Source organism: Drosophila miranda, chromosome XR (genome assembly GCF_003369915.1).
Source record: "Drosophila miranda strain MSH22 chromosome XR, D.miranda_PacBio2.1, whole genome shotgun sequence".
Classification (NCBI taxonomy): Eukaryota; Metazoa; Arthropoda; class Insecta; order Diptera; family Drosophilidae; genus Drosophila; species Drosophila miranda.
This window is the reverse complement of record NC_046674.1, coordinates 20,416,976-20,443,951: the sequence shown is the minus strand read 5'-3', so window position 1 is coordinate 20,443,951 and position 26,976 is coordinate 20,416,976. Positions and strand designations below refer to the sequence as shown.

General features: G+C 42.7%; 2 protein-coding genes across 3 annotated transcripts; both read right to left on the bottom strand.

Moving 5' to 3' along the window:
• Positions 1-1,552, bottom strand: LOC108165299 (BTB/POZ domain-containing protein 9-like). The gene is made up of 2 exons (XM_017301334.2): positions 1,402-1,552; positions 1-1,338 (listed from the first exon to the last, which is right to left on the bottom strand). Exon 2 carries the CDS (start codon positions 1,319-1,321, stop codon positions 212-214), a length of 1,110 nt encoding a protein of 369 aa, XP_017156823.2. The 5' UTR covers positions 1,322-1,338; positions 1,402-1,552; the 3' UTR covers positions 1-211.
• A 3,092-nt stretch (positions 1,553-4,644) lies between these two features.
• On the bottom strand, positions 4,645-26,712 carry LOC108153163 (RNA-binding protein fusilli). Of its 2 annotated transcripts, none has more exons than XM_033387388.1 (8): positions 26,508-26,712; positions 25,818-26,390; positions 18,615-19,408; positions 18,325-18,488; positions 11,278-11,344; positions 11,090-11,217; positions 8,350-8,444; positions 4,645-5,640 (listed from the first exon to the last, which is right to left on the bottom strand). In XM_033387388.1, the coding sequence occupies exons 3-8, from the start codon at positions 19,310-19,312 to the stop codon at positions 5,026-5,028; spliced, it is 1,767 nt and encodes a 588-aa protein (XP_033243279.1). In that variant the 5' UTR covers positions 19,313-19,408; positions 25,818-26,390; positions 26,508-26,712; the 3' UTR covers positions 4,645-5,025. The 2 variants fall into 2 exon arrangements, with proteins under 2 accessions (XP_033243279.1, XP_033243280.1); XM_033387389.1 differs by having other exon boundaries at positions 26,537-26,712.
• Positions 26,713-26,976: the final 264 nt, after the last annotated feature.

Here is a 26,976-nt window from a genome sequence, read left to right as displayed (position 1 = left end):
TGTTTTTATTCTTTGTATCTATTATTGTTATATTATTGTTGTCATTTTGTATTTTGTTTATGCAAGGGTATTTAATTTCAAGTTAATGTCCTGTATACATTTTTGAGAAGTATTTCTTGTCCCATTATAAGTTTAATCTATTTTTCATAGCTATAGTCTTCTTTTAATTGTTTCGCCTTTTTTTGTGTTATTTGTAATATATATTTGGAGCTTAGTTTTTGTTTAGCTTAACTTGGATCATCACATAATGGATCAAATCTGTACGTCCACTCTCAGTATCCACGATGCGAATGTAGCGAACAGGTCGCGTTGGGAAGGTGATATATTCGCCATGTATGGATAATTGAAATGTGCCAGTTCCAGCGCGATCCCAGTGGGTCATGTCGCAAGAGAACTCCACGGCGCAGTTCCAAGTATCGAAGCGCTTAGCAGGTAGAACACGCATGCAGTTAATCAACCACCACCAACTCAGATCGATAAAGATCCAATCCGTTGAGGAATTAAAAAATTTCACAGCCTTGTCCGGGTAATTGGTGCACCGATAGGGCAAATTCTGATTCTTCGGCAGAAGCGCTTTTTCAATGGCGTCGACTATTTTTTCCGGCTCGACGATCTTAGAAGGAAGCACCACCTGTATTAACTCATCGGTAGACATAAGCGAAAGCCGCACGAGCGACATCACTGACTTGATATCCTCGTTCGGATTGTGCCGATTCCATTTGCATACCGCCTTAAAGATGTTTACTTCGCGGACTTTGAAGGTGTCCCGTCGGAGGACTTCCTCAAGTGATTGCTTCGAGAGCATTTGGAATGAGTCGTGCTCTAGCATTTGGTCTCCATTGTTGTCGATATATTTCAGGCACCCGTTTGCCAACTGAGAAAGATTATATGTGTGACCCATATCCAGGATCATCCACACGTTGCTGACGGTCATATTCTCCAGCAGATGTTTAACTAGGGCCGACTCGACTTCCAGCAAGCAATACATATTGGCCAAACCGAGCACTTCACAGCTGGCGTCCAGTGTGGATATGTGTAGCTTGCCCGAATACAGATAGCGGAGGATTACCTTGAATGCCTCCAGCGGCACAGATTCCAGTCGAATCTGGCGCTCATTTGACACGGACATGCCTCCGTAGAGCATGGCACAGAAGTACTTACTCCGCGCGGCTAGAACTACGGAGTGCGCCGGCAGGCTCTGATCCCCCACAAGGAAGGACACGTCCGAGAAGAGCTCGTTCATGCAGAGGCGCTCCAAGTCAGCCAAGACAAGATCACCGAGGATGATGTCGACGGAGGACGAAGAAGTGGCGTGGTTCATTTCGTTGCTCGATTTTTCTGTGCAGGGGGGTGTTTTTTTTTATATTTGTAATTCCAAATTTGTATATTCCAAATACTTACTATATTACTGCGCAAAAAAATATTTTGACTGGTATGTATATTGAATATGTAAATGGCAATAATCGGGCTGGCTCCTGTTTTCAAATTTGTTCTCGCCGAAATGAAAATAGTTTTTCTGCTTCTTTGTGTATTTGCTAACTCATTGACTAAAGGCATATTTGTCGAGTGACTCCTGTCATTTTGTATTAGTGTTGGGTAAACATTGCTCATTTTGGTGAACATGTTCACTTGTTCTTTTTTAGTATTCACTATTCATGCACAGATGGTTCCAAATATCAATATACTTTCGAATTAGCGACATACTGAATTTTTGAAAGAGTAAACAGCTTTGCCGGTAATACAAAAAGTGTGAAGTAAACGCAAATATGAGCAAAAGCTGCCAGATCGCAATATGCCCTTTGAGGAGCAAAATTGCGCAAAAAGTGAGTAGAGAACAAGTGAACAACAAAGAACAAGTGAGCAAAAAAGAACAAGTGAACAACAAAGAAAAAGTGAACAACAAAGAACAGCTTGGAAGGAACATGTTCAGTTGCTCACTTAAGTGAACAACTCTTTTTTGTTCACTCACTCATGAGCAACACAACACTATTTTGTATGACATTTTTGTGACAGAGAGAGAGTGTATGTGGTGTCTCTCTCGCTCAATTTGTTGTGCATTTGTGTTGAGAAGAACATTTTCATTTAATTTTCTGTCGGTGCTAATTACTAAAAATGTGAAATTCGATTGTTGGTTCTTTTGATTATGTAAGATATTATTTAATTGAATGCTTATGATTAAATGAAATCTCTGTATACTGGTAAAGTATACAAGCAATTAATTGAAACGGCATGGCTCGATCTCGGATGATTTCTGAGAATACTCCTCATATTACCACTGGCTTCTCTACTGTTTTGCTTACCTGCTGTTCATCTGCTGTTGCTGCTGTTCCCCGTCACCAACTGTTTCTTCTTCAATGGGCTAGCTGACCCAATCCTGAACCAATCTTACATACATGGGCTAAGTGCTTGGGCTGCTTTTCGAAATGTCATGACCGTCATGGATAGCCACAAGCAGCAACAGAGTTCCAGGACTCCTTCATGGACTCCAGGATCAGCATATCATACCTCTTGCAGAATACCAGCACCAAAAGGCGCAAGAGTTCTGCCGCCCTGTGCCAGAAGTTGAGGCTGTCCGAAAATATCCTGCAGACGACTACATAATCGACATTAGAAATTAGAAGAGTGTGCTGGAAACGTTGCGAGTCGCAGCTAGGCCCGCGACTCTACACATCCACAAATCGCAAAGACTGTTTGTCTCTCCCGCACGCATTCTTTGTCGCTCTGTGTCCGGTAAGGACATTTCATTTCACTCTCGCTTGCAACCCGATCTCAATAACTTTCAGTCGTGGTGTTGTGCAAATTTGTTAACCCCTTGTTGGCTCCTTCTATGCTTTGCGTTGATTCTCTTGAGAGAATTACCCTGATGCATGATCTTGGTGTTATATTAGAAGCCAAGCTAAACATGTTTCTACCATGGTAAATAACGCCATGGGTTGATTGGGCTTATTAGGAGGTGGTCGCTAGATCGTTCGATCTTAGAATATATTCCTAGATTTGAATGTAAGTAAGTAGTACTAATTCTACATATTGAAGTTTTTTCTCTTATTTTCATAATTGAGAATGCCAAAGATTTTCGTTCTTTGTTGGGACGAAAGGGGCGGGACGAAATTTTGAAGCAAATTGGTAACAGTGGAGTCACAGGAGACTGGATACAAATTTTGGTTGTTCTTGCTATTCTAGTCCCTGAGAACTACCTATATATATCGAATTGGCTATGCTGATCAAGAATATATATGGGGTTGGACACACTTTCTTCTGGTTGTTAAACAAATCCACTTTCGTCACAAATCGTATATACCCCTATACTCTTTGAGCTACGGGTATATTCGTCTCATACATACATACATATGTACATCATATGTATGCTAACAGTTAATGAATTTTGCGCCCCCAGCGTACAGTAATGGAAGAGAGTGACCTGATGCGATGGCGCCCCCAGCGGAGCGTTTTGCAAGCTTGTATTAATTTTGGGGTTCATGTCTCTGCTACTTCATACTACGGCCTTCAAATTTACCCGATAGATGTCGCGAATGTAACGACGAGTGGCTCGGTGGGTGGCAATGCTAGAGCTTCGCAAAAATGAACAAATATCGAGTTCACACCCTTTATGATTTAAATAAAGCGTAATTAGGGTTTAACTCAAGCGTATATGGGCTAAGCAGCAGAAGTTTAATTTAAGCCTTTCCTTCCCGCTAATCCTATTGCCGATGCCGAGGCTCAAAAGAGCGGAAAATTAATTAAATTCACTTGCATTTTTGCACCCACTAATTAGTGGACGGTAATTCCTTTCGGCTCTTGAGGCCGCGTTAAGTTGCCGTTAAGTTAATACGGCTTCTTGAGCAATCAGAGTGCGCATTGGTGGGTTTTGTCAACCTGATTGGCCGGAAGTTGCCTTAATTAGGAAGCGTTTAGCACTCTAGGCCCACTCTGTGGGCAACCCCAACCCAACCCCTCTTAAATCACTCTTCAACCAATAACAACCTTTCCGCAATTAACCTGCAGACGCTTCTCCCAGCACTAGTGAAAAAAGGACGGGAACTGCAATTAATTCAAAATGAAATTGAGGACAAATGTTTTCTCCTTGTTGTGTGGGAGTTCTTTGAAATTTGTATGGGCTGTATGGTTCCTATAAGTATGATAGTTGCTGATTCATTAAGTAACATTTAATTACAACTGGATTCTTTTAAATAATTTATCAGGCGAGGCCACCTTCTGCTTAAAAGAGATGACCACAAGAGCACATCACGGTTGCATGAAATATCTGAAATACTTTACTTAAGTTAAAAGGCTCTTATATGAATTACTCTTTGGTACGGTGTACAAAAATCTCATATAGTATTCTAGAAGGAAGGATAATCCTAAAGAAGAACCATGGAGCATTAATTTTTAGAGAGTGTCGTAGAGTACGGGTTGATTTCGAAACTTTGAAAGATTATATGGATTGAAGTGGATGGCTACCGACACCGCCACCCCAAGATCCAAGATTCAATGAAAAAGCCCTCCACCCCCTTCCACCAAAACAGATCCTCCAACAATTTCGCTGCTTATGGCAATGCGTCTTTTATTTTTGCATTTTTGATATATTTTTGTTTTGTTTTTCTTGTTTTACTTTGCATTTTTCTGTATTTTGATGTATTTATTTTTGTGTGTTGTTTGTTGGTTTTTTGTGTGCGTGTGGGTGTGTGTGTAAGTAGAATTTAAATACATTTATATTTATTAAGTTTAAATTTATGCTATGCACTTCGATTTGCGCTTAAAATATAAAAAAAAAAAAATTGCACCGCTCGTTGTTGGTTTTTTGTTTTTATTTTCTCTTTCTTTACTAACTCCCTCTCGCTCTGGTTCTCTCTCTCCCTCTCTCACTTGATTAATAGCTGTCTCCTATCCTTTCACTGACTTAACGGTAAATGTTGGCTACGTTTAACTTTAATCTCTCGTTTTTCGGTTTGCCGTTTTCGGATATTTCCTCGATCTTCCCTAAGTCATAGACAAATTCAACTCCTCGCTGCCATTGGAGGATGGTGGTCAGAAGATCACCGTCAGAGGCCGTCGAAAGTCCGCGCCTGCACCTGCTCCACCGCCACCTGCTGCCCCACCAGCCGATGCTGTGACACCGACTCCACCCACTCCCCCAGCCCCCACGGACGCTGCACTGGCTAGCTGTCCTCCATACTGCTGGGCGTATTGCGCGTAGTCCAGACCCACGTCGCTGGGCGAGTGCAGATGGGGTTTGGCCTCCACCACGATGCTGCCACCACCTTCTAGCTGGGGCGTGGCGTCGCGCTCGTCCAGTCCACTGCTGCTGTTGTTGTTGTGGGAGCTGGCACTGCCTCCTCCGCCTCCACCGCCACCTCCACCGCCTGCCATTAGCAACTGCTGCTGATGCTGCTGTTGCTGCTGCTGCTGGTGATGGGCGGCCGCATGCTGCTGGGCTCCGTAGATCTTCGATATGTCGAAGGCATAGTTGGCTGCCCGATCCTGGTACATCTTGGAGTCGAAGTAGGCCTTGGTCAGCACACTGGGGTCCAGGTAGGCGCTGTAGGCAGCAGCACTCGCCTGGCTGCCGGCATTGCTCATTGCGTTGCTCAGATACGAGCTCCTCTCCAGGGCAAACTTGTCCATCTGTCCTGAGAGGGTGGCCTGTCCAGGGTGAAGAGGGGAGATTAGTATGAGATGACAACTCGATAAATATTTAATAAATGATAAATGTGGCATTTCTAGTTCCAATAGAAACTTCCAAGCAAAGTTAGCACTTTTGGTAAATCCACGCTCACGAACAGCAGGCTGGTCCTTGGGCCACTCGATTTCTAGTACCCGCCAACATATTTCCAGAGAAACTACCATTGTGCAACTCGTTTACCTTTACAGCTTCCAACTTTTCCGGGTATCAGTGAACAATGCCCCGCCAAACACCTTTCCGAACCACCTCGCTATACTACATACTATCTTAATTATTCGTTACTTCTTGCGTTCCTATAGAAACTCCATTGAGCATACTCAAAATCATTCGCACTCTTTTGAGCTTTATCAGGGTTAACCACAAAGATTTGGAGTGGGATAACGATAACCTTCAGATTAGTGCAAATTGCTCAACACTTTTGTGGCTTTATTTGACCAACTAATTGTGGAAATGGCCAAGGACCAACGACAACAACCCCTGACTGCCTAGCGTCGCGTCGTGTCCTCCCCTTCAGAGCCTCCCCCACCATGCAAACGCAAGCCCAAACCCAAACCCCGTTCAATCCGAAACCGTCTCAATTTAATTTTATTTGATTTGCAATACGTTTTTCATTGCTACACCAGTTGCTAGTTATTCTTGCTGTTTTTGCCGATGCTGATGCTGATGGGAGATTCGGAATGGAATGGGAGTGTAAACGGGTACTAAGTACATCTGAGGGTTGTTTCGCTTCATTTCCGTTTTGTTTTGAGTGGTTGCTGCCATGCCATGCCATGCCATGCCATGCCATGCTCTTGGCGAGGGGTTGTGCTGCGCTGCGCTCCCCTTTCTGCAGAACACTTTGCTCTGGGCTATAATTATGTTGTTAACACATCATCATCATCACCATCCTCACCATCCTCATCCTCATAGTCCTCGTCATCGTCATCGTCATCGCAGGGTTCCGTTCCCCAACTCGGAGCTCGAGTTTGTGTGCCGAGAGCGTTTTGGATTACAATTTGATTTGATTTGATTTGCACCCAATTGGGAATTAGTGTGGATTCGTAAATATTTTGATGCCTTCCAGTTACTGTGGATATATGCATTGTTTGTCTCGGCTCTGTTGGTTCTGGGTACTTATCCGCGCGGCAGTTAATTGATTTAGAGCCCGGTTATGTCTGAGTGGGTTATGTAAGATTGGTTGTGCTGTCGAGCAGGTGTGCAGTGTGTGTCACTCGGTGTTTGGTCAGGGACTTTGCGTCAGCTGTGTCAACATTCGATTGCAATTGAAGAGGAAGTCCTTAGCTGCTATGGGTAACATATATCTACATATGTTTTATTATTGATATAAGCCTAGGGAGCTCATTCTAGGGAATACCTGCACTCATAATCGAGTAATCGATCTATTCCTGATTACATTGATGATTTTTATTGCTGATCTGTGTGCCCCAAAGCCCCAAAGATGCAACTGCTGCACAGAAACCCTCAAAGATAGTCCATCCATTGGACACACGATCGCTTCACGTATGTTTCTAATACTTGGCCTTCAGCGCGGCATTCCTGCTGATCGGAAAGCCATGGTCCCAAGTGCCAACTCCAAGTTATTTTTGATTCAGAAGCTTACATCTTGTATTTGTTGGGCATTGCTTTCATCTCCCACCGCTAGAGCGCCTCCAGTAAAGTGAAATCCTGTTAACAATAGTGGAAGGAATGCTGTCAGCAATTTGCCCTGTCAGGGGTTTGGTCACCGCCCACTATGAAATTTTCCTATACGATATGGAGGGCTCCAAGCCATCCTCCATCATTCAATCAAGATTTTGTTTGGCTTAAACTTAGTCTATTATTATGGCCGAGCGAGGAGCGAGGTGTGTTATTATTAGTGTTAATGCCAGGCTTTCAACACCCGCATCGCATTTTCAACGCCACATCAATCACGGAGTCAAATAGGCTTCTGCCGCAGAATTACATACTTGCCCCTGAACAGAGTGGACAATGGCTAGCGAGAGTCATGAGTTTTAATGGGTTTTGATGGGTCTGGGACTGGGGATGGGGCTGGAGTGGTGTGGTGCTGACCACCTGAAGGAGGAATGAGGCTCTAGGCTGAAGCTATTCGTAGAGCTCTTAGCGGGTTTTAGCAGCTGTTTTAGCGGACTGGCTGAAACAGTTACACTTTGAGGACATTTCAGCTCGATCAGAAGTCCTGTCACACCTGTCCTGCTCTGTTTGTTTTTGCTCCTTGCAGGTCCGCCTGCCCTTGTTTATCACGATGAAGGGGAACCTAAGTCCGCTAAACATGTAATGACAACTGGCTGTGGCCAAATCCTTTGGCATGACATGTCAGAAAACTCAATTGGGCCAGGATGCCTGCTGCCTGCTGCCTCCTGCTTGCGCTTAGTCACGGCCAGCGGACCGCATGTTTTCCGCCTTTTAAAGTGGGCGTCAGCCGTAGGAGTTTGTAATTATGTTATTAAGGTAACCCCAGCAGGGCTGCCGGGTAACCTCTATCTCCCTCCATCCCATCCCCATCTCCATCCATCGATGTATACATACTCGTACTCATACTCGTATCTGTAATTGGTCTTCGCTACCGTTCAGCATTTTTGATGGACGTGCTGGCACTTGAGAGCCCCGCGTTCCAGGGACAGGTGTGGCACGGGGGGGAAGGAGGGTGGTAAACAGAGAGAGAGACTCACCTGCGTCGTGGTCGGCGTCGATGTCTGGCCGAGATGGCTGCCCAGGTGATATGCAGCCGCTGTGGGACCGGGAGCGAAGTAACCGGGCGAAATGCCTGCAAGTGAAGCAAACAACCAGAGATGAGATGAGCCCGGCTCGATTCGGTTCGGTTCGGTTTGGGAAGTGAAAGAAAAAGAGTTTACAACAATTATCACTATGGATGGAGGCACAGTGGTGCCATGAGCGATGAAATGTGGGAGTAAAATCGTTTCAAATATATTTTCTATTTATTAATTTGTATTTTTACCCAGCTCCTGGGTTACCCTGGGTTAATTGAATGCTCAAATTAAGAATCTCTTGAAATGTGCTTTCCTATGTGAAGTCTTGTGTTGGCTTTTAGCCACTGTGCAATGGCTTCTTGGAGACTTGGACTGCTTCTTCGGCTCGTTTCTGTTGGACTTCACCTTGGTGTGTGTTTAAAATAATTGCCACTCGAAATATTTGCGCCCATTGTTCGGCCAACTCTTTCATTTCTTTTAAATACAAATTTTTTCTTTCGGGGTCGCCATTTAATTGTACGCTGAATCAGCTATTTTACGTGGAAGATGAGTGCGGCCACAGAGAGAGTACGATCTGCGTATCCACCAATCTGATAGATACTCCTCTCTGGACGGCACTCATTATCAATTGCCCTAAACGGTAGTCGTCCAGCTGCTCTCTTGGCCTTTTATGGCCAAGTCGATAATTGCAGGCGCCGCTTATTGAAAAAACAACCAAATTTATTTCATTGATGGCGCTACGGGTTTGATTGAAAGAGTTGTTCGGCCCAGCCAAGACGAGCAATTAAATTTGCTTAGACAACAAAGTTTCACTGTATCTGAAATCTGTATTTTCCACTCATTGAAAATTTGAAGTAGCGACGACTTCGGATGCCATGCCATCATCATTGTTATTATTATAATAGCGGATTAGGTATTTGCTCCATTGTTGTGGATCTCTTTTTTGTTTTGTAACCAAACGGAAGCTCCTATAAAATTTTGTGGGATTTCTTGGGTTCTGGTCAAGTCTCAATTTAATGTTTAATGATTGGATATTATCTAAACATGAATATGTACATACGTACATAAAATATCTTGCTTGTTCTTGAAATTCTTCATTTAAAGTATTTTATTTAGCAACAAAGAAAAACCAATTAAATCCAATAATAATCCTCATAGAATTGTAAATTCAAATACATTCCTTATACGCTTACTGACATCCCTTTCTTTCCCTTTCCCTTCCTTTTCTCTAATTTAATAAGAACGCATATTGCATATATGTATATCCAAAATTTAATATAATATATGTACAAGTGCATACATATGTTTAACTAAGTAATTCCACAGTTGGTTGAACTTTCTGGTCTCTAAGTCCATATCCTTTCCCTCTTCCATCCAATGAAGGGATGGAGTGCATTGATGGGGAAGCCCGAACAGACTAAATAGACTAATTCGGTTTATTTATTACGCATTTCCTACCATTTTTATTATCATTTCCGTTGGGCATAAATCATCCAGACCCAGAACAGGGCTGAGCTGAAAGGATCAGGCACAAACTTAGACCGAGAAAACTTGCGCCGAATCGTGAGGCCTACGACGGTGGCCAGGACGGGGTGAAAGACAAAAAAACGTGACAAATGCTAATTTAAAACCTCCAACCAACAACAGAAACTACAAACACCACCCACAACTCCCCACTCTCCATTCATGAGCATGGAAAATCATGAATGGAAACTTATGCTCATGATGGTTCTTCCCTGTCCGGGTCTTCTGCTTCCTCCTCCTCACAACCCATCACTCGAATGAGTTGTTAAGCCAGGATGATGACTTCACAGTTTGTCAGTCAGCCAGTCAGATGGGTGGTTCCCGTTTCCACGCGGTTCTCTGGGTGGTGCTGCGGCTTTGACAGTGGAGTGGTTGGGAAGTGGGGTGTGGGGATAGTTTGTCATAGCACTGTTGGTTGGTACTGGTGGCTCCCCTCATATCGTGTCACATTTGCATTTGTCTTGTGTCGAGAGCTCATAAAACTCGCTTATTATTTTTGCTTAGTTTTGTGCTTTGCTTGATGAATTTTCAAGGGTCATTCTCAAGGGGTGCTTGTGGCATATGTAAATTGAGGAGAATTTATTCTGCTTTGAAATGAGTCGGTTGAAGATATTGATGGGCAGGATGGGGTTTTCGATATGTGTTTCGTTGGTGAAGCTGAATTCAGAATATTTTTAGACTTTAACACACAATATGTTCAATGCTTGTTTTAAAATTTTGGGAAATTGGAATTACATATCAATTAAAAAAGGCATTTCATGGTGTCTTATTAAATGGCGTTGATTTTCTGAACAATTCGTACGTCTAAACATAAAAACATACCATACCATACCATACCATAATAATAAAAAATCCTGTTAAAGGTCGTACATTTCCCTTTTCAACCCATCTATTTTAATGGATATCTACGTTGCAGATGTGGAGTATAAATTATGAAAGAGCGCAGAGACAAGCAATCGTGGTTTTTATTATATTTTTGTATTGGAAGTGATCTATTCATTCAGGCTTACAACCCAGTTTTCAAAGTACAAAATGACTGCAGCATAGTGTAATATGTAGGTATATCTTAGCAGTTTTCGTTTGATCCAATCGAAAGCTTTCCCAATATTTGATAGGATATCTAAGCTTCTAAGCTCTTTATTGATTTCTCATATAAATCTGATCCAAATTTACTCACCGGCACGTAACGCCTCCACGGGCACCGATGGGTATGGCATCGGATATGGATAACCGTCGCGTCTCAGGGCTTTGGGCTTTCGTCGCGGGCGGTACTTGTAGTCCGGATGCTCCTTCATGTGCATGGCCCTAAGCAACGAATATCCTTAGACATGGTGAGGGACTCTTCTCCGCATATCCAAAACTTACCTCAAACGTTTGGCCTCATCGATAAACGGACGTTTCTCCTCCTCAGTAAGCAACTTCCACTCTGCACCTGGAAGGGGATTTCATTCAAAATGGGGCTCGTTAATCCATTAGTTACATTTGGCTTAAGGGGAGGAGGGAACACTCAATGCTCTTGTCAAATTCTGGCAACAATTGAAGTGCACTCACTAGAAGCTGTCGAACATAAACATAATTCCCTACATGGGCTTGGGGCCAAAAACTTGTCTTGTCTGTGCAAGAAGGATAACAACAACTAACAATGTCGTTGTCAGTTGTCTCTTGTCTCACTCTTAGCCCATCTCTCTCTACCTCTCTATACCTCTGCATCTGCCTCTGCCTCTACCTCTATCTATCCGTCTCTTTTCCCACCATTGTTGGCAGCCTTCGGTTCCATTCGATTCAGACGAGCTTGTGTTAACCCCAGCAGGTGGTTTTGGGTTGCCGTTGCCTTCATCATTCCGAGTATTTCGGGTAGGGGTCGGTCGAGCACAGCGCCGATCCTTCTTGAGGGCGTTGGCCAGGATGTGTACACATAGATACACGTGCCACACACACACACACACATATACAAAGAGACACATAAGTGGCACATAGGGTAGCTTTTGGAGTCCTACGGAGCTTCTATCCCAGCTCCGGTACAGCCATTGTGTGTGTGTGGAAATTGCAAATGTTTTTAAGTTAATGTAAAACGTTATAATGACATGTGTCATATGATGTCTGAATTGAGGGAGTGGGCACAGGGCTGGGAGACGTCACAATAATATGTGACTTCCAGCCAGTTGGGGAGTCTGCATATTTCAAAGTGATTGGGTGGTCGTGAAAGAGAGCTTAGGCTAAATTATGGTTGAATTCTGTTATGAGAATATGTTACGAATAAGATCTTTCCGTTGTTGGATTTCAATTTAGGGTTTTATTGTTTGATGTTTTAATGTAGAAAGTTAGAGGACGTGGTACAAGTAATAAACTACAAATAATGTGTCTACATTTTACATGTTCTACTACAGTTCTAACTGGCCTTCAAAGGAGAACTCGGATATCCTTGTTAATGCTCGTGACAATCATATTGTAAAGTTGTATATATGTCCGAGTACATCCCATAGCTTTAATGTGTATGGATATTAGATGGTAAAATGTGGGCATTAAGATCATTTAGTCAGACATGACCATTGAAAATAAATAAGCAGCTCTTCTATGTCTTAACATTTGGCAGGGCTCGAATTATTGCACGCTGTTAGTATTACTTCCGTGAATGGCATTTCCTTCCGACCTGTGTACATGTAAATTGCACTTATCATCCGCTGTAATCTTCTTATACGCCTTGACTAAACAATTGTAATTCCCTAATCAGAAAAGAAAAACCAAGAAAATTGGGACATATTGTATATAAATTAGTTGATAAATTGCTGCCGAGCTGAATGCTGAGGGGGCTCTGTGGGTGGACAAGTCGCTAATTAGTTATAACGTGTAATTTTAGTGGCTTGTCATGCAGACACAAAGCCAGAATAATGCCACATACTCGTACTCGTTCTCGTACGTGAATACATAGATGCACACATAGGAGATACAGCACACATTGTTGTGACAGGCACCCTTTATAGCCGAGAAGGAAACGAAACGAAACGAGTGTCAGACACAGGCTCTGGCTGTGGCCCACACAGGGACCCACAACCAGTCAGATAAGGCAACAAAAACTATAACAATAGGCCCAATACAAAAGCTCAATTGTACAGCCAGAATCTCCTGACTCCCCTAGGCCACCCACTTATAATGGTAAAATACTAATTTATAGATACATTGACAGCGTCCCAGTCCACAGTCCACAGTCCCCAGTCCGCCGTCCAGGGCCAAGTGCCTTGTGCCCATCAAATGAGCAACTTCTCTGTGCTCTCCTTCTGTGGACGACACCTTCAAGAGAATGCCAGCCTGGGGATCGGAGAACAGGGAATGGGAACAGGGAACAAGAGTAGAATGGTGCCCTGGACGTTATAATAAACAAGACAAGACACAACACAAGCAGAGGAAGAGGCAGAGGCAGAGTCAGAGGGGACGGACAGCAGGGAAAACATCTACAAGTTGAGCAGTTGAATAAACTACGAGTAAGCCCACAAAAGGATGACAATGACAATGTCTATGTTTGTCCAATGTCTATGATGTTGGCGCCCCTTGACCAAACACTGCACAAAGAAAGCTGTAGACGGGGAGGAGTCTCTGTCTCTCCCTATCTATCCCTGGCGTAATAATTGATAGGAAAAACAAGCAACGAGTATAAGTAGCAAGATGTTGCAACCTTACTGAGGCTGTTTCTGGTACAATTCTGGTACAATTAACAAGTTTTTCCGGCCTGGAAAATGCTGCACGTTAACCCACAGAGCAAATATTTAACCGCCACCGGCTCCAGTTGCAATTTACAGTTTACGAGTGTGTTTGGGGTCTGCAGCAACAATTTTCACATACGAGTAGTTGGTCAACGTTCCACGTTCCTGTCCCCCATTCACACATTGGGACACAGCCGGGCCACTTATGGGATTACTTTGCTTCTGTTCTGTCCGGTTCAGTTCAGTTCTGTTCGGGGCCCACTCATAACATGGCCAGAGATTAAATTGTTTGTCCAGCAATTTAATGCTTTGAGGGCGCTGGGAGTTTTCCCTCCTTCTGTTGCTCGACCAGTCGAAATTTGTTTTATTTGCTTGGCTTTTGTGTGGCAGAAATGCGAGACGAAAGGTTAATATCTTGGTAAATGCGGGGATAATGGGAATACTCGTATGTTACTCATTAGGCTGAAAAATAACTAACTTTACAAAATAGGATGGGTCTACGAATAGATTTGAAAACAGGATTGAACAGGATATGTTACATTACTGCCTACATATGTGGATTATATTTCCTTATTCAAATTTAAATATATATTAGGTACCTCCATAAATAAATAAAATTATTTTCAATATTTGTAGTCCATTTATATATTCTAGGTAAACGGACCAAATTGACTAACCCTTCGGCGCATATTGATTCTGGTCATGACTGGTCCCATTGAAAAAATTGCCCCTTTTTTCCGCTTGTTCTTGCTCTTGATTGAGCGTACTGTAATTAAGAGTGTACCGTTTGCATACAGCCCCACAGACAAAAATCCACACACAGCCACACACCTGTCAATTGCAAAGGCAGCGGCGTAACCTTCACGCCCACTCGCCCACTCACCCACCCCTCCAGAGACCTCTTTTCTTTTCTTCGAAAGCTTTTCCAATTGCAAACTAATCAATTGTTTGCATTTTATTGTGCAACAAAAGGTTCTCGATGGAGCAGCGGAGGGGGCAAAAAGGCTTGAGTTCAACCTTTTGTGCGTCCCAAGCCAAGTCTCTTCTTCTTCGACGAGTATGCCATTGTTCCGTTCCGTTTCGTTCAGTCAGTCATTCATTCATTCAGTCGTTCAGTCAGTCTAACTGTTCATTCATCTAGCTCTCCTTTTGCTTTGTCTGGCATTATTTAATATTCCCGCAGGAACAGGAACAGCAACGCCACGCAACGAATGAAGGAGCAGCAGCTTTGATTAAAAATAAAGAAGATTGCTGATTCGACAGGTTTTTCAATTATTGTTGAAAAAAAAAAGCAAAGAAAATGAAAACAAAAACAAAAAACAGTTCGGCAATGAAAAGGAAAGGAGGAACAAGCTTTTGATACCCTGGGAAATCGATCGATTCTACATATGTATGCCATTTTATTTTTATTAAATTTATACCAGATCAGTTATCAGTTTTTCAAGGTTTTCTAACAAATATTTCAATATTTCCCTTGGAGTCTATTGTAGGATTCGAATATATCCGATTTTATGTGTCCCTTATTTTAGAGAAAAAATAAATAACTCTGGAGTTATACCTTCCAAATCTATATTTAAGGTAGATTTTCCGAAAAGATCTGATTGTTGTTATTGCTGTTGTCGCCCTTTGTTGCTGCTGCTGCTGCCGCTGTTCTTGCTTTTGTTGGTAATTCAAATTTCCAGACAGTAATTAATGACAGTTACAATTTCAATTAAGCCCGGGCGCAACACAGAATTGTTTTCTATAACATTCACTTCGTTGTTGAAGTTTTTTCCATCTCATTCACAGTGCTTTTTTTCGCATTCTGCCCCGTTTTTGTTGCATCTTTTGTTGGGCTCTGTTTTTGTTTCTGTTTTGTATAATAAAATAAATGGCATCGCCGGCGGCAAACGGTGGCGGTGACGGTAACGGCGTCGGAGGCCGAGCCTGAAGAGGCCTCTCCACAGTTGCCAGTCCTTCTCTCTCTCTCTCTGTCTCTCTTTCTCTATCACACGCACACCCTGTCTCTCACATACACAAACACACACACACACTCGTTATCTCTGTCCCTTTCTGCCCTGTGTATGTGTGTGGTGAAAAAGTAGCTTTCGCGCCGCCATTTTTTGTGGCGCCTTTGTCTATGCCACAGTTTTTTCCACTTCCTCCTTTTCCGCCCACTTTTGTGCCTTTTTCTGTTTGGCAATTTTTCTCATAATGAGCACAATTTTTTGTTGCTTTTGTTGCCGCTGAATTATTCATTTAATTGAATGCTGGCTCAACTTTTCTCAAGTGCTAAAAACTCTGACATTTTGTGTAAATGTGGCAAATGTTTGCCTTTGCTTTCTTTTTTTATATTCCCATTATTTTGCTGATTTAATAAATTGTTGTTTCGGTTTTGTGGTGTAATGAAAGTTTTGAAAATTCTCCTCGACATTATTAATGGCATAGAAGAAGTGCCAAGTTGAGTGAAAGCAGGTGAAAGGAGAGACCAGAGAAAGGTGGTAAAGGAAGAAAGGATGCTTTTTTTTTGAGCGCTACAGAAATTTTACTTTTGTGAAAGATGTATTTCCATTCGAAACTTTACAGTTAGAAATGTAACTATTCATCCAATATGTGTCTACGTTCAAGATTTTGTATAGTTTATTCGTTCATTGGGAAGCTATAAATATTTCTGGAAATATTTAAGAGCTTTCGAATATACGAGTATGTACCTACATTTATGTATGTATGTGCTCTTTGGAGAACTGTGTAACGCATAAAAAACAATCTTTAAACTTTGGGATACTTTTTTGTTGTCAAACCTTGTTGATGCCAATCCAGTTCTGTCCCAGTCCCACTCCGTCCCACTTTCCACCTTTGCCACAAAAGAATTTTGGCAGCACCCCTCCCATTAGTCCTCTCTCTTTCTCTCTAAACAAACTTAACAAAGACTGCAACTGACAGCAAATATTACACAGTGAAGAAGAGGGAGAACGAGAGGAAGAGCAAGAGGGAGAGAGGGAACTGTCAATTCGCATAATGGATTTGCCAAAAAAGCAGAATAAAAAGGAAAATGTGAAGAGCCAACAAAGCTTTCAGCCGAACACAAGAAAAATCGAAAATAATTCGAAACTCAAGTTTGCTTCCTAAATTGTATTTAAGTTTTCTTTTTCTCATCGATATGTTTACGTGAACCCTTAGATAAGGGGAGTCGGAGCGGGCCCGGCCCCAAGTCGAAAAAGCTATTTGGCTGAAAGGAGCCAGAGCCAACCCCTTTTGTTTGAGTCCTTCAAGTGCAGCGAATTTCCTGCCGCTGTTGCTCTTTGGTTCGCTCAACTGAATGGCAAGTGAGTCGCATTTAATTTGCTTTTGTTTTGGCCCGAACAATGGTTAAATAAAAATGCAAGAAAAAGTCATTTAACAAGTGTTTCAGTGGGGGATTGAGAAGAGAGAAGGGCACCCGGCGTGGAGTTTTATTATACAAATTTTTGCAGAAAAATGATCCAAGATGAGGTCGATGACGATGAGGATGAGTTTGATTATTGCTATCGCTGTTATGACAGCACCCACAGAACTGATTAGTGTTTCCTTCCCCTTCATTCCCTTCCAGACCAGCCCCGACCCGACCCGACCAGACCAGTCCAGATTCGATTCGATTCTCATATAATATGCATGAGCTGATCGAAAAAGGTAGTCTAGGCACAGGCATTGTTATGCTAAAGAACTCGCCTGCCTGTCACTTGCCACGTGTCGGATTGAAATTGAATTTACTGCCCGAAAAATGCACGCCCAAAGACCCAAGACCCAAGACACGATAAGACCAGCCCGGGATTAGCTCTCCCCCCCTCTCTCCCGAGCCGAAGAATAAACTACTTAACTTTGCAACTAGTTAAGCGGGGCGAGACAAAGCCCTCAAGAGGCCAGGGCCGTGATTTGGCAAACTTAAGCGGGTGGGTGGCATACTCAACTTGCGGGAATCCAAATCCCAAACACAAGCCCAAGCACAAGCCGAACCCCTTCTTCCAGCCATAATCAACAGCTTCCTCCTCGTGGCTGGTGTGTGCTGCCGCTCTTCCTGCTCCATTGTTTGACAGCCGCTTGTCACTTTTGACAGTTGCGCTGAGTACCGGAGTTAAGGCGGGAGTTTTTTTTTGGTTTGTCATTGTCATTGTACAGTACAGTATTACGTTGATTAGTTTAACTTGCATAAGAGGTCGACACATACACATAGACATACAGATACACATACAGATAAAGAGAAAGAGAGGCAGGAAGATGGAGCGAGAGAGACCATTCCATGGTGAGTGGGTGCGAGAGATTGGCAGGTCGTGTGCCGCATTTTAATTTCGTTTTGTATTGCCTCATCCTTTGTCTTCAGATTATATCCATTTCGAGGGCAAAATGTTGCCACCAGATAGCCGAGATTTTTGTGGTTTGTGTTACACACACAACAACAACAACAACAACAAAGAAGCGAAGTTGAAGTGAGCTTAGCTTGTGATATGAATGCATAGTTTGTTTATTCTGGAAATAACAGCTTTGAAGCGGGCACGACAAAACTATCCATTTGTTAAGGAGAATGGTACTTGTTCTGAAGGAATACAAGCGATAAAATTCCAATGAGTTGAAGGAATTTAAATGTAATAAATAATATACTAGCCTCAACTACTTTCATCGTAAATTCAACTAGCTGCAATATCTTCTACGAGTATATTATCATTTTGAATGGACATCTAACGATGAAGATATTACTTACCCAGCCTCTTGGATATCTCTGAGTTATGCATTTTGGGATTATCCTGAGCTATTTTACGCCGCTGCAGACGCGACCAGACCATAAAAGCATTCATCGGACGTTTGATGTGCTCCTCGTTCTGGCGCTTCGTTGTGTTCTGGATCATCAGGCTGAAGAATACATCGCTGGGAAATGATTGAAATTTAAATTGAAATTGAAATTAGTTGTTTGTCTGGCCTCCCCATTCCGCAATGGAGTCTGTGTCCCCATCCCATCCCCATCCCCATCCCCATCCCCATGCATTCGCTCACCTGGCGCTGCTGCCACTGTTCATGAGGGTGCCCATATTCTGGTGCAGGTTGCTGATGGGCGAGGCCTGTGAGTTGTGGTGCAGATGGGCGGCGGCTGCGGCGGCCATCACGCTGCTCGATGCACTGGACGCGGATCCGTGGTGTGCGGCACTGCTGTGGTGATTGCTACCAGAGGCAGCCCCACCTGCAGACAGGTGCGAGCTGCCGTTACTGTGGGGCTGGTGCAACGACTGAGCCTGGCTGTGGCTGTGGCTGTGGCTGTGGTGGGACGAGGCAGACGACACCGCCGGCTGACTGTGGGAGGACGATGTCTGCTGCTGTTGCTGCTGCTGCTGTCCTGCCTGATGGTGTTGGTGCAGCTGGGAGTGGTGGTGGGCCAGATGCAGGGCCGAGTGGGGATGCAGGCCGCTCAAACCACTCGATCCGTTCGGCGAGCCGTTGCTGCTGTTGCTGCTGCACTGATGGTGCTGCTGCTGCGATTGCTGGTGCTGATGGCCCAGCGCCAACTGCTGACCGTGCAGGTGGTGGACGTGGGTGTGGCTCTGATCGGCCTGCTGGTGATGCTGCTGCACGGCCGCTGCCAGTTGTCCGAGGTGGTGCGATCCGCTGCCGGAGCTCACGGAGCTCAGGTGACTCTGAAGTGGATGGGCTAGCGATAGGCCGGTGAGCGACAGGTGTGTGGATAGACGTTCCATCATATCGCAGATGGAGCTGGGGGCTCTCTGTGGGTGCTATGTGTCTGGTTACTCCCGGAACTGGTGTCAGAGGTGATGTGGCAAAGTTGATGTCTTGAGCTGAGGAAATGGAAAGATTCGGTTAGTATTCCTCCTACGCAGATCTTATGAATCGTTCTTATGAAGTATTCGCCCCGTGTGGCCACTGTAACTGGATGGAGGCCAAACTTTAATCATCAGAAATTATCGTCCATTGCTTGTTAAACAATGGTTTAATTTCCCATTAAATTTCACCTCCTTCCACTTTCAGTCATTTATAATTAGTATATTCCTGTTTGGCCAAGCAAGAACCCAACCAGTTGCCCCTAGAATCTTTGTTAATCAATTAACTAATTGATTTGAGCTTTTAAAAGTATGTCGTCTGTGCCCATTCTTCGGAGACAGAGAAACAATGGGGAATGGCCCGGCGGAATGGCAATGGCAATGGACCGGGACCTGCCCCAGAGCCACTTGCGAGCCGCGCTGGCGGTTGCCACCTCAACTCGACCGAAATTGGATGCGAAACCTTTCCACTCGCCCATTGTCCGGGCCAAATGTCAACCCTTAAAGCCGTGTGGGATGCATGCGGCATCAACAGCTACAGCAACAACAACACAGCGACAGCGACAGCGACACCGACAACGGAGACGGAGACGACGTCGTCCATCCTTTTCATTATGCGACGGGGCACTTGAAAACCATTTCTTTCCCATTTTACTTTTTGTATTTTATTTTTCCACCCAAGCTGCTTGTTTTGGACATGGGTGAGAAGCGGCTGGGGGATGGGGAGCGTTGATAGGCTTCACTTTTAGGGCTTTTCAATTCCACATGTGCGTGCATTATAAGCGGGATTTACGTGGTCCACTTGATGCCCCGCTCCTTCCTTAATGTGTTAAATGCGGTGAGGTGGGAGTGGGAGAGGAAAAGGGTCAAGAAGCCAGCGTCCGGCTAAACGCTTTCAATTTGTTTAATGGTCCCTTTCGGATTCAGATTCGAATACGAATTCGGAGCGTCTCTCGAGTACAATCGAGTGCGGGCGTGCCGAGGACATATGCCACATGTGAGCACTCATTCGAAGGCCCGCTCTAAACTCGTATGCCTTGCTCTTTGGCTCGCATTATCCCCGGCAAATGTGTCATCTGCAGTGGATATTTGCATAGAAAGGAGACCAGAGAGTGGTCCGAACTGGAGCTGGAAGGATAAGGTTGGCTGTCCATTTCGGCAGCGATATTTCCAAGCAATTAAGTTGGCTAGCAAGTCAACACATTGAGGAATACTCCTGTGTGAGTTCCTGTGAAGATAAACCCAAATTAAAAAGCATTCTTTTATTAAGTAGCGATGACTGACTGTTTCAATTTTCTTTATTTTGCAAATTTTATTATTATTGTTTCGAATATTAAATACTTGAAAATAAACTCAACTGTTCAAGTTTCCATTTTAATTGCCGTTTATTTTGGAGCAAGTTTATAAACGATACGATACATAATATGTACATAAATAAATTGGATTTTTGCTAATAAGCTGTGCCAAATATATAATATTATCTTCATATATTGGAAGTACTGCTGTAAACATGTAAAAGAGTTTCATTTGTGTTTTACTTATATTATTGATTTACTAGGGAGCAAGCGCCCCGCTAAAATAATATTTCAGACGACTACGACGACCTAAAACTATCTTATATCATATGTATACTTAGGCTGCCTTGGCTTTATTTATTATGACCAGGTCAAAATAACCACTTCCACTATGGTCGAGTTTTATATCATTTAACGATAAGCGAATAATTAATCTTTGGGGAAAAATGGAGCTAACACATGCAAATTTCATTGTCATGATTTTCAAAGATTTTCGACGTGGATTTTCAAGACAATAATGCTTCGATCAACTTGGTTAAACTATTGGTAATGGAGAACCATGGAGTGCATATGCATTGGCACTGCGAAAGACTGGTAAAACGAAAAAAGTAGATTGCGGAATTGGCTATGGCAGTGTCGTCATATGACACGCCATGAGAAAGAGGTGTCTTTGGGTATTAGAGGGGCCAATGTACATTCAATATTGCATGAACAGTTGGCCAACAGGAACAATTTTTCTCGTAAGATACGGCATAATTTGACATTCACTATTTAATACAGCCACGGTAGCTCAAACCACGATTTTAAAATCGCAACTGGTGACGAATCATAGATATATCAATTTGATCCCGAAAAACAACAGCAGCAGTGCTCATGAGTGTTTTAAAGCGAATCAAATGACTAAAAGATTGTATCGAGGATCCTTTTCAAACCAAAAGGTGGACTGTTCTTTTGTTTTGGAACGGCTTTGGTCAACGACAATTGGTCATGTCGCAAATGTCAATAGAGAAAAGAACGAAGCTCAATTGTGGGTGTTAAACAACCATTTTTTGGGCGGAAGTTTATTAAGAATTGGGGAAACCAACCTCCAAACACGGATATTTCTTTTCTGCGACAATCCGAAGAATACCACCCAAAATATCGAATCATGGGGTAATCTGACTTGATGCCGATTTGACTGATTTTCGATGCCGAATGAAGCTGATTAAGCTTTATTTTACAGATACTTCCTTCAGAGTTCCAAAATAGCTGCGAAAATAGGTTAAAACATTTCAAAATGCGTTTTCATCTTCCTGGAGAATATTTTTAAAAACAGTGAAATCATTTTGAAGGTTTTCTTGTTGGTCCTTCACTATAAGGCTACGAATATAAAAGCCAGCCCACGTATTATTATCTGTATATTTTCCCCAGTTTATATTCTTAAAAATAATATTACTTTCATAATCTTTTGGACCCTATTTGACTCTATTCACCCCAACAAAAGCACATATGGTATATTTTATTGATCGCGATTCAAAAACTGCAAATCTTCTTTGCAGAAAATGTGCATCAGCTTTAAAGTTATGCCTATACCATTGCTCAGATAAAACGTACCTTGCCTTTCTAGCCCTAATTATCTTGAACACTCTTATTTGAATTTTACGCAGCAAGAACACGCTAGATCAGAACACAATATCATTCACCTAACGCAGTAATACACGGTGGAAATCTATTCTCTGTGCAAAATTTTGTTTTTATTTGTCAAGAATCGATCGATTTGCACGGGTATTACAGTTTTCAGCCGTGGAATAAATCATTATTCTCTTGTTTTTACCGAATTCAAGCCATTCCAGCACCGTCTGCACAACATACGAGCACGAGTTTGGCTACCGCCGACTGTACGACAATTAACTGGTCAAGTGACCATGGACCATTCATCTTTATCTGTCCGACTCTGTTGTTTTCTCTTGGTGTCGGATTGCGCCTACCATTTCTCTAGCTTTCCCTCTCTCTCGCTCTCTCTGACTCTTTCTCTGTGTGTCTTTCTCTTTCTCTTTCCCTTCAGCTCTGTTCATTTGCATTCTTGGCCCATGAACAGCTTCGTGGTCAATAACTTGTGTTGGGCTATGCGAGGCGACATCTGCACTGCTTCCGGGCATTACCGCGTGGTGTTAAAGTAAAAATTGCCCAGGCATGCGTATTAAGCATGAAATTTATTTAAAAACGAGAAAAAGAGGAGCAGAAGTAGGAGCTGCAGGAAGGGGAGCCTTGGGACACGCATGGCTCGCATTTGTAATCCTTATGGAGTGCAAACAAATTTCTGTGTTGTCAAGTTGCCTTCTTTTCTTTTCATTTCGTATCGTATCGCATCGTATCGTTTCTCTTCCCTTTTCTTTTCTGTTTGTTGCAGTTGCAGTTGCAGTTGGTGGTGCAGTGGTGCACCACAGGGCCACCATCTGAGGCGACGGTTGCACCACCAGCTGTGCACAAATTGCACTCCAGATATTTTTATTTGCTGTGAATATGGCAAGCCAAAGAGCTTCTTCTTTTATTTAATCGTCTTCTTACGAGTATATGTATATCTACATATACATAAAATATATATCTGATATTATTTTTTGTAACGGAAACGTAACCGTTAAGCGGTTATAGCGTGGGCCTGCAGAGCACTGCATACATTCCTTGGGTGTTAATCTAGTGGTCTAATAGATAACCCAGCAGATATTTTATGTCTGGCCTTTCATATGGAGATCTTTTTTTCCTCCTCTTTTTTTTCGTATCTCAGTAGGAGTAAAAATTAACCCGATGGCCACTTGAGTTTCGGGGGCTATCCTCCATCCACAACCCCCCATCCCCCATGCCCCATGCCCCATCCCCCATCCACCAGGCATGCCTTGTTGTAGCTGCTTCTCGTTCATTTGTTCATCCGTTTGTTGGTGTGTCAAACAAGAATTATGATCGGCTTAGCCACATGCTGAGCCGAGCTGGAAGAGGAGCTCGTTCGCTGCTTTGCCCCAAGAGGAGTCGCGGAGTCTCCGCAGTCGGAGAATCTCAATACAGGTAGAGCTTTAAGTGTCTCCACTTTGTGTTGAAATGTATCGCATCGTGGCCATTCCCATTCGGTACCAATTCCCAATCCCACAGTCCCTCCATTCAAAAGTGTCTCTTGGCCGCCTGCTGGGCCCGGTCTTCTGCTGGGGCCCTAAGCCGCTGGGCCCCCTAATGTTTGTAATTAAGAACTTTCACACTCGCAACAATCGCCTCGTAAATGTATCTCTCCCTACCTCGATTCCTACCATCGTTTCCCTGCCCTTCCCACCCCTCCCTCTCTTGTGGCTATGGCTCAGGTTCAGTGTCAAGTTCGTGCCAAGGGCAATGAAGATACTGATACGGATTCGAGTACAACCGAATATTAATTAGAATTTTTGGCCGGCCAAAACCAGCTCTCGTCTAAAATATTTGTGAATTAATGTTATTGAATAAATAGGTGGCCCAGACAATGGGACTCGCATAACATCTGTTCCGCTCGCAATTATTTGGCTTCGATAAGAGACGCAAAATAATTTCACAAAATTCTATTTGCACAATTGTGTTTGTCCTCCCATCAGATGGATATTGCCTTTACCCTCTTTCTCTTTCTCATTCCCTAATAAGTTTTTCTTGTTCTTGTTTGCTCTACAGTTCCACAATTCCATAGTTCCAAAGTCGAAGGAAGCGTCACAAGGGACGTCACATTCAATTCTTCTGGCCAATTTTTTTTTCCTAAAATTTTGTGCAAATATTAATACACATACAAACATATTTTCTTTCTATTATTGGCTCTAATTGCGTCATTCCATTTCTTTGGGGTTTTTGACTTTGAACATTCCTCAACATAGTTTTTGGGTTATACACAGTTGTTTGGGTTGCTTGAGATACCCCATCAAAAATTAAGTTAACCAAACAGCTTTGGATGCTTCGATTCCCTTCGAGGGCAGCAAGAGAACTTGATTTAATTCAAGTGGAAGATCGAAAGCAAAAGTAAACATCAGTCGAGTGGAGCCACAAAGATACCGACCATGATGTAGCAGAAAAAGAAAAGAGGAAAATCCTGAAATTATCCAAACAATGAAATCTGTTGATTCTGGTTGTATGATAATCTCTCCATGTTCAATGTTTACCTAATTGATGGTCATATAAAGATTTTAATTTCAGAATTAAATCATACCTTAGAGAAGCGGAAAAAAGTACAAAAATTTTATATCTTTTTAATTACACGAGCTCCGATGCCACTGGAGTATTTGGATTTCCCCAAAGTGGTTTGAGCTATGCAAATTCTGTAAACTTCGAAAAGAATTTGATGTATTTGTGATCTGGTTCAGATTAAGCAATGGATGGGATCAGGGATAAGTGTTGGGTTTCTTACGATAGTGCTGGTGAACGCACATGATTAGTGAATTTGATGCATGAATTAATGCATCAGATTTACAGAAATGGATCATAAAAATAATACGATCCCTTTTCTTGATGCATGATGCACTGCTGTTGGCTTATATCGATAACTGACATATCGATTAAAATAGGCACTCGAAAATAACCACGCTAATAAAACATCATGAATATAGCTCAAATACTACCCTTTTACGAAGAATTATACCAATTTGAGGGGTCTGTATTTTGGTGCGAGCCGAATATAATTACGACGGTTCGATAGTAAGGAATGTAAAGAATGTTACGCGTTCACCACTCGAGATACGATATGACACCTGATACATGATACATTGTGCTGGTGAAAAGCAATCATTTAATTCATCTAGTTTCTTCGGGCCATTGCTGAGTAATAAGTGTTTCGAATCTAGTATATATGAAGAAATCGATCTAGATCCCGTCTTTTAAGGAGCATGTTTATTCGATTTTTTGTACTAAGGGATGGGTTTTCTTCTATGAGAATTTTGATTGATGGAGAGATCATGTACTGAAATCTGAGCAATCAAATCGCTTCTAAGTTTCTAAAGTGCGTTTCTCTGAAATTCTTTTATTCTTTCTAAGTCACAAGGGCGATGTCTGGTTGCCTTAGTCCCTGGCATACATATGTATATACTAATTACTCGTAAGTTTGGTAATGTCTCCGTCCTTTATTTTTATAATACCTTACAAATCAAGCGCTGTCTTACCTTGGAAAGGTCTGCATTTCCTTTGTATTTCCCGCTTTTCCGGCGATGTGAATCAAGCAATCGATGCCACCATATACACAGAATACATGTACATATGTATATATGTATGTATATACTACCAAATCATCTGGTTAATATTTGTTTATGGTTTTTTGTTGTTGTTTATAGATTCCACTCTCTCTGACATGCCATAAAATATTGAATTTGTAGACTTTTATGATCTTGAGCTGTTTCTGTTTCGTAACCGAATCTGTTTGTCGAACACTTTACATATGGGATATCACTAGTTTATGTTGATTTGTGCGCTGTTTGCTTTCCATTCATTGATAAGATACTTATGGTTCGTCTTCTTCTGGTTATTGTTATACTGGGGGATACGATTCTTTGAAGAATGAAGTTTGTTTGATTTGAAGTTTAACGATAAAAAAAAGTAGCTTAGGATTTCACGACTATGTGTGTTCTGATCGATTTTTATTTGGGTTTGTTTTGATGAGGAGCACTTTAGTGAGCATAAAACCTTATATTGTTTGGGGTTTTTTCGTATGCAGAGACCACTGTTAGGATTAAGTTTTACTGGAAATTATGGGAATTTCGTGTTAAGTATAACAAAAAAAAACACGTTATAAACACTGAAAATAAGTTAGCAAAATGATGAAAATTTCTTGAAGTTTGCTCTTATTTTTTTGATACAATATATGTTTTTTGCGAGGGGCTTTAACCGTCGCTGCTGGCGCTGCTTCTGTTGATGTTGCCGTTGCTGGTCGATGGCTCTTGGCCAGTTGCTGCATCTAAGCGCGCTTTGGCGGCTATTCAACGGATACGTTCCGACGCGTAACTAAAAACTTGGCGCGCGCTCTCTTAGCCCACACGAGCCAAAAACGAGTCACGGCCCCGGCATAGGCATTGGCCAAGAGGGGATCGGACTGGGGCAGAGTGGGGTCTCTGTTCGGCGACAGCTGCTGCTGCTGGTGGTGCTGGTGCTGCTGCTGCTGCATCGCCGTCTATGTAACGTTTTTGCTCAACACACACATACACGACAAAATCCTCTCAGAAAAGCGAAACTTTGGCTCCGCTCAAAGCTTGTGCTCTCTCTCTCTCTCTCTTGCTCCCTCGCCAGCTCGGAACAACTTTTTTCGCTTCCAAAGCTTTCTTTCTTATT

Excerpts from the sequence above, each read along its gene's own strand:
- LOC108165299 (XM_017301334.2), bottom strand. The coding sequence starts at position 1,321 with ATGAACCACGCCACTTCTTCGTCCTCCGTCGACATCATCCTCGGTGAT.
- LOC108153163 (XM_033387388.1), bottom strand. The coding sequence starts at position 19,312 with ATGATGGAACGTCTATCCACACACCTGTCGCTCACCGGCCTATCGCTA. Across the intron at positions 11,345-18,324 it reads AGAGATATCCAAGAGGCTGG|GTGCAGAGTGGAAGTTGCTT; the intron begins GTAAGTAATATC and ends ATCCCCTTCCAG. Across the intron at positions 8,445-11,089 it reads CGTGGAGGCGTTACGTGCCG|GCATTTCGCCCGGTTACTTC; the intron begins GTGAGTAAATTT and ends CTTCACTTGCAG.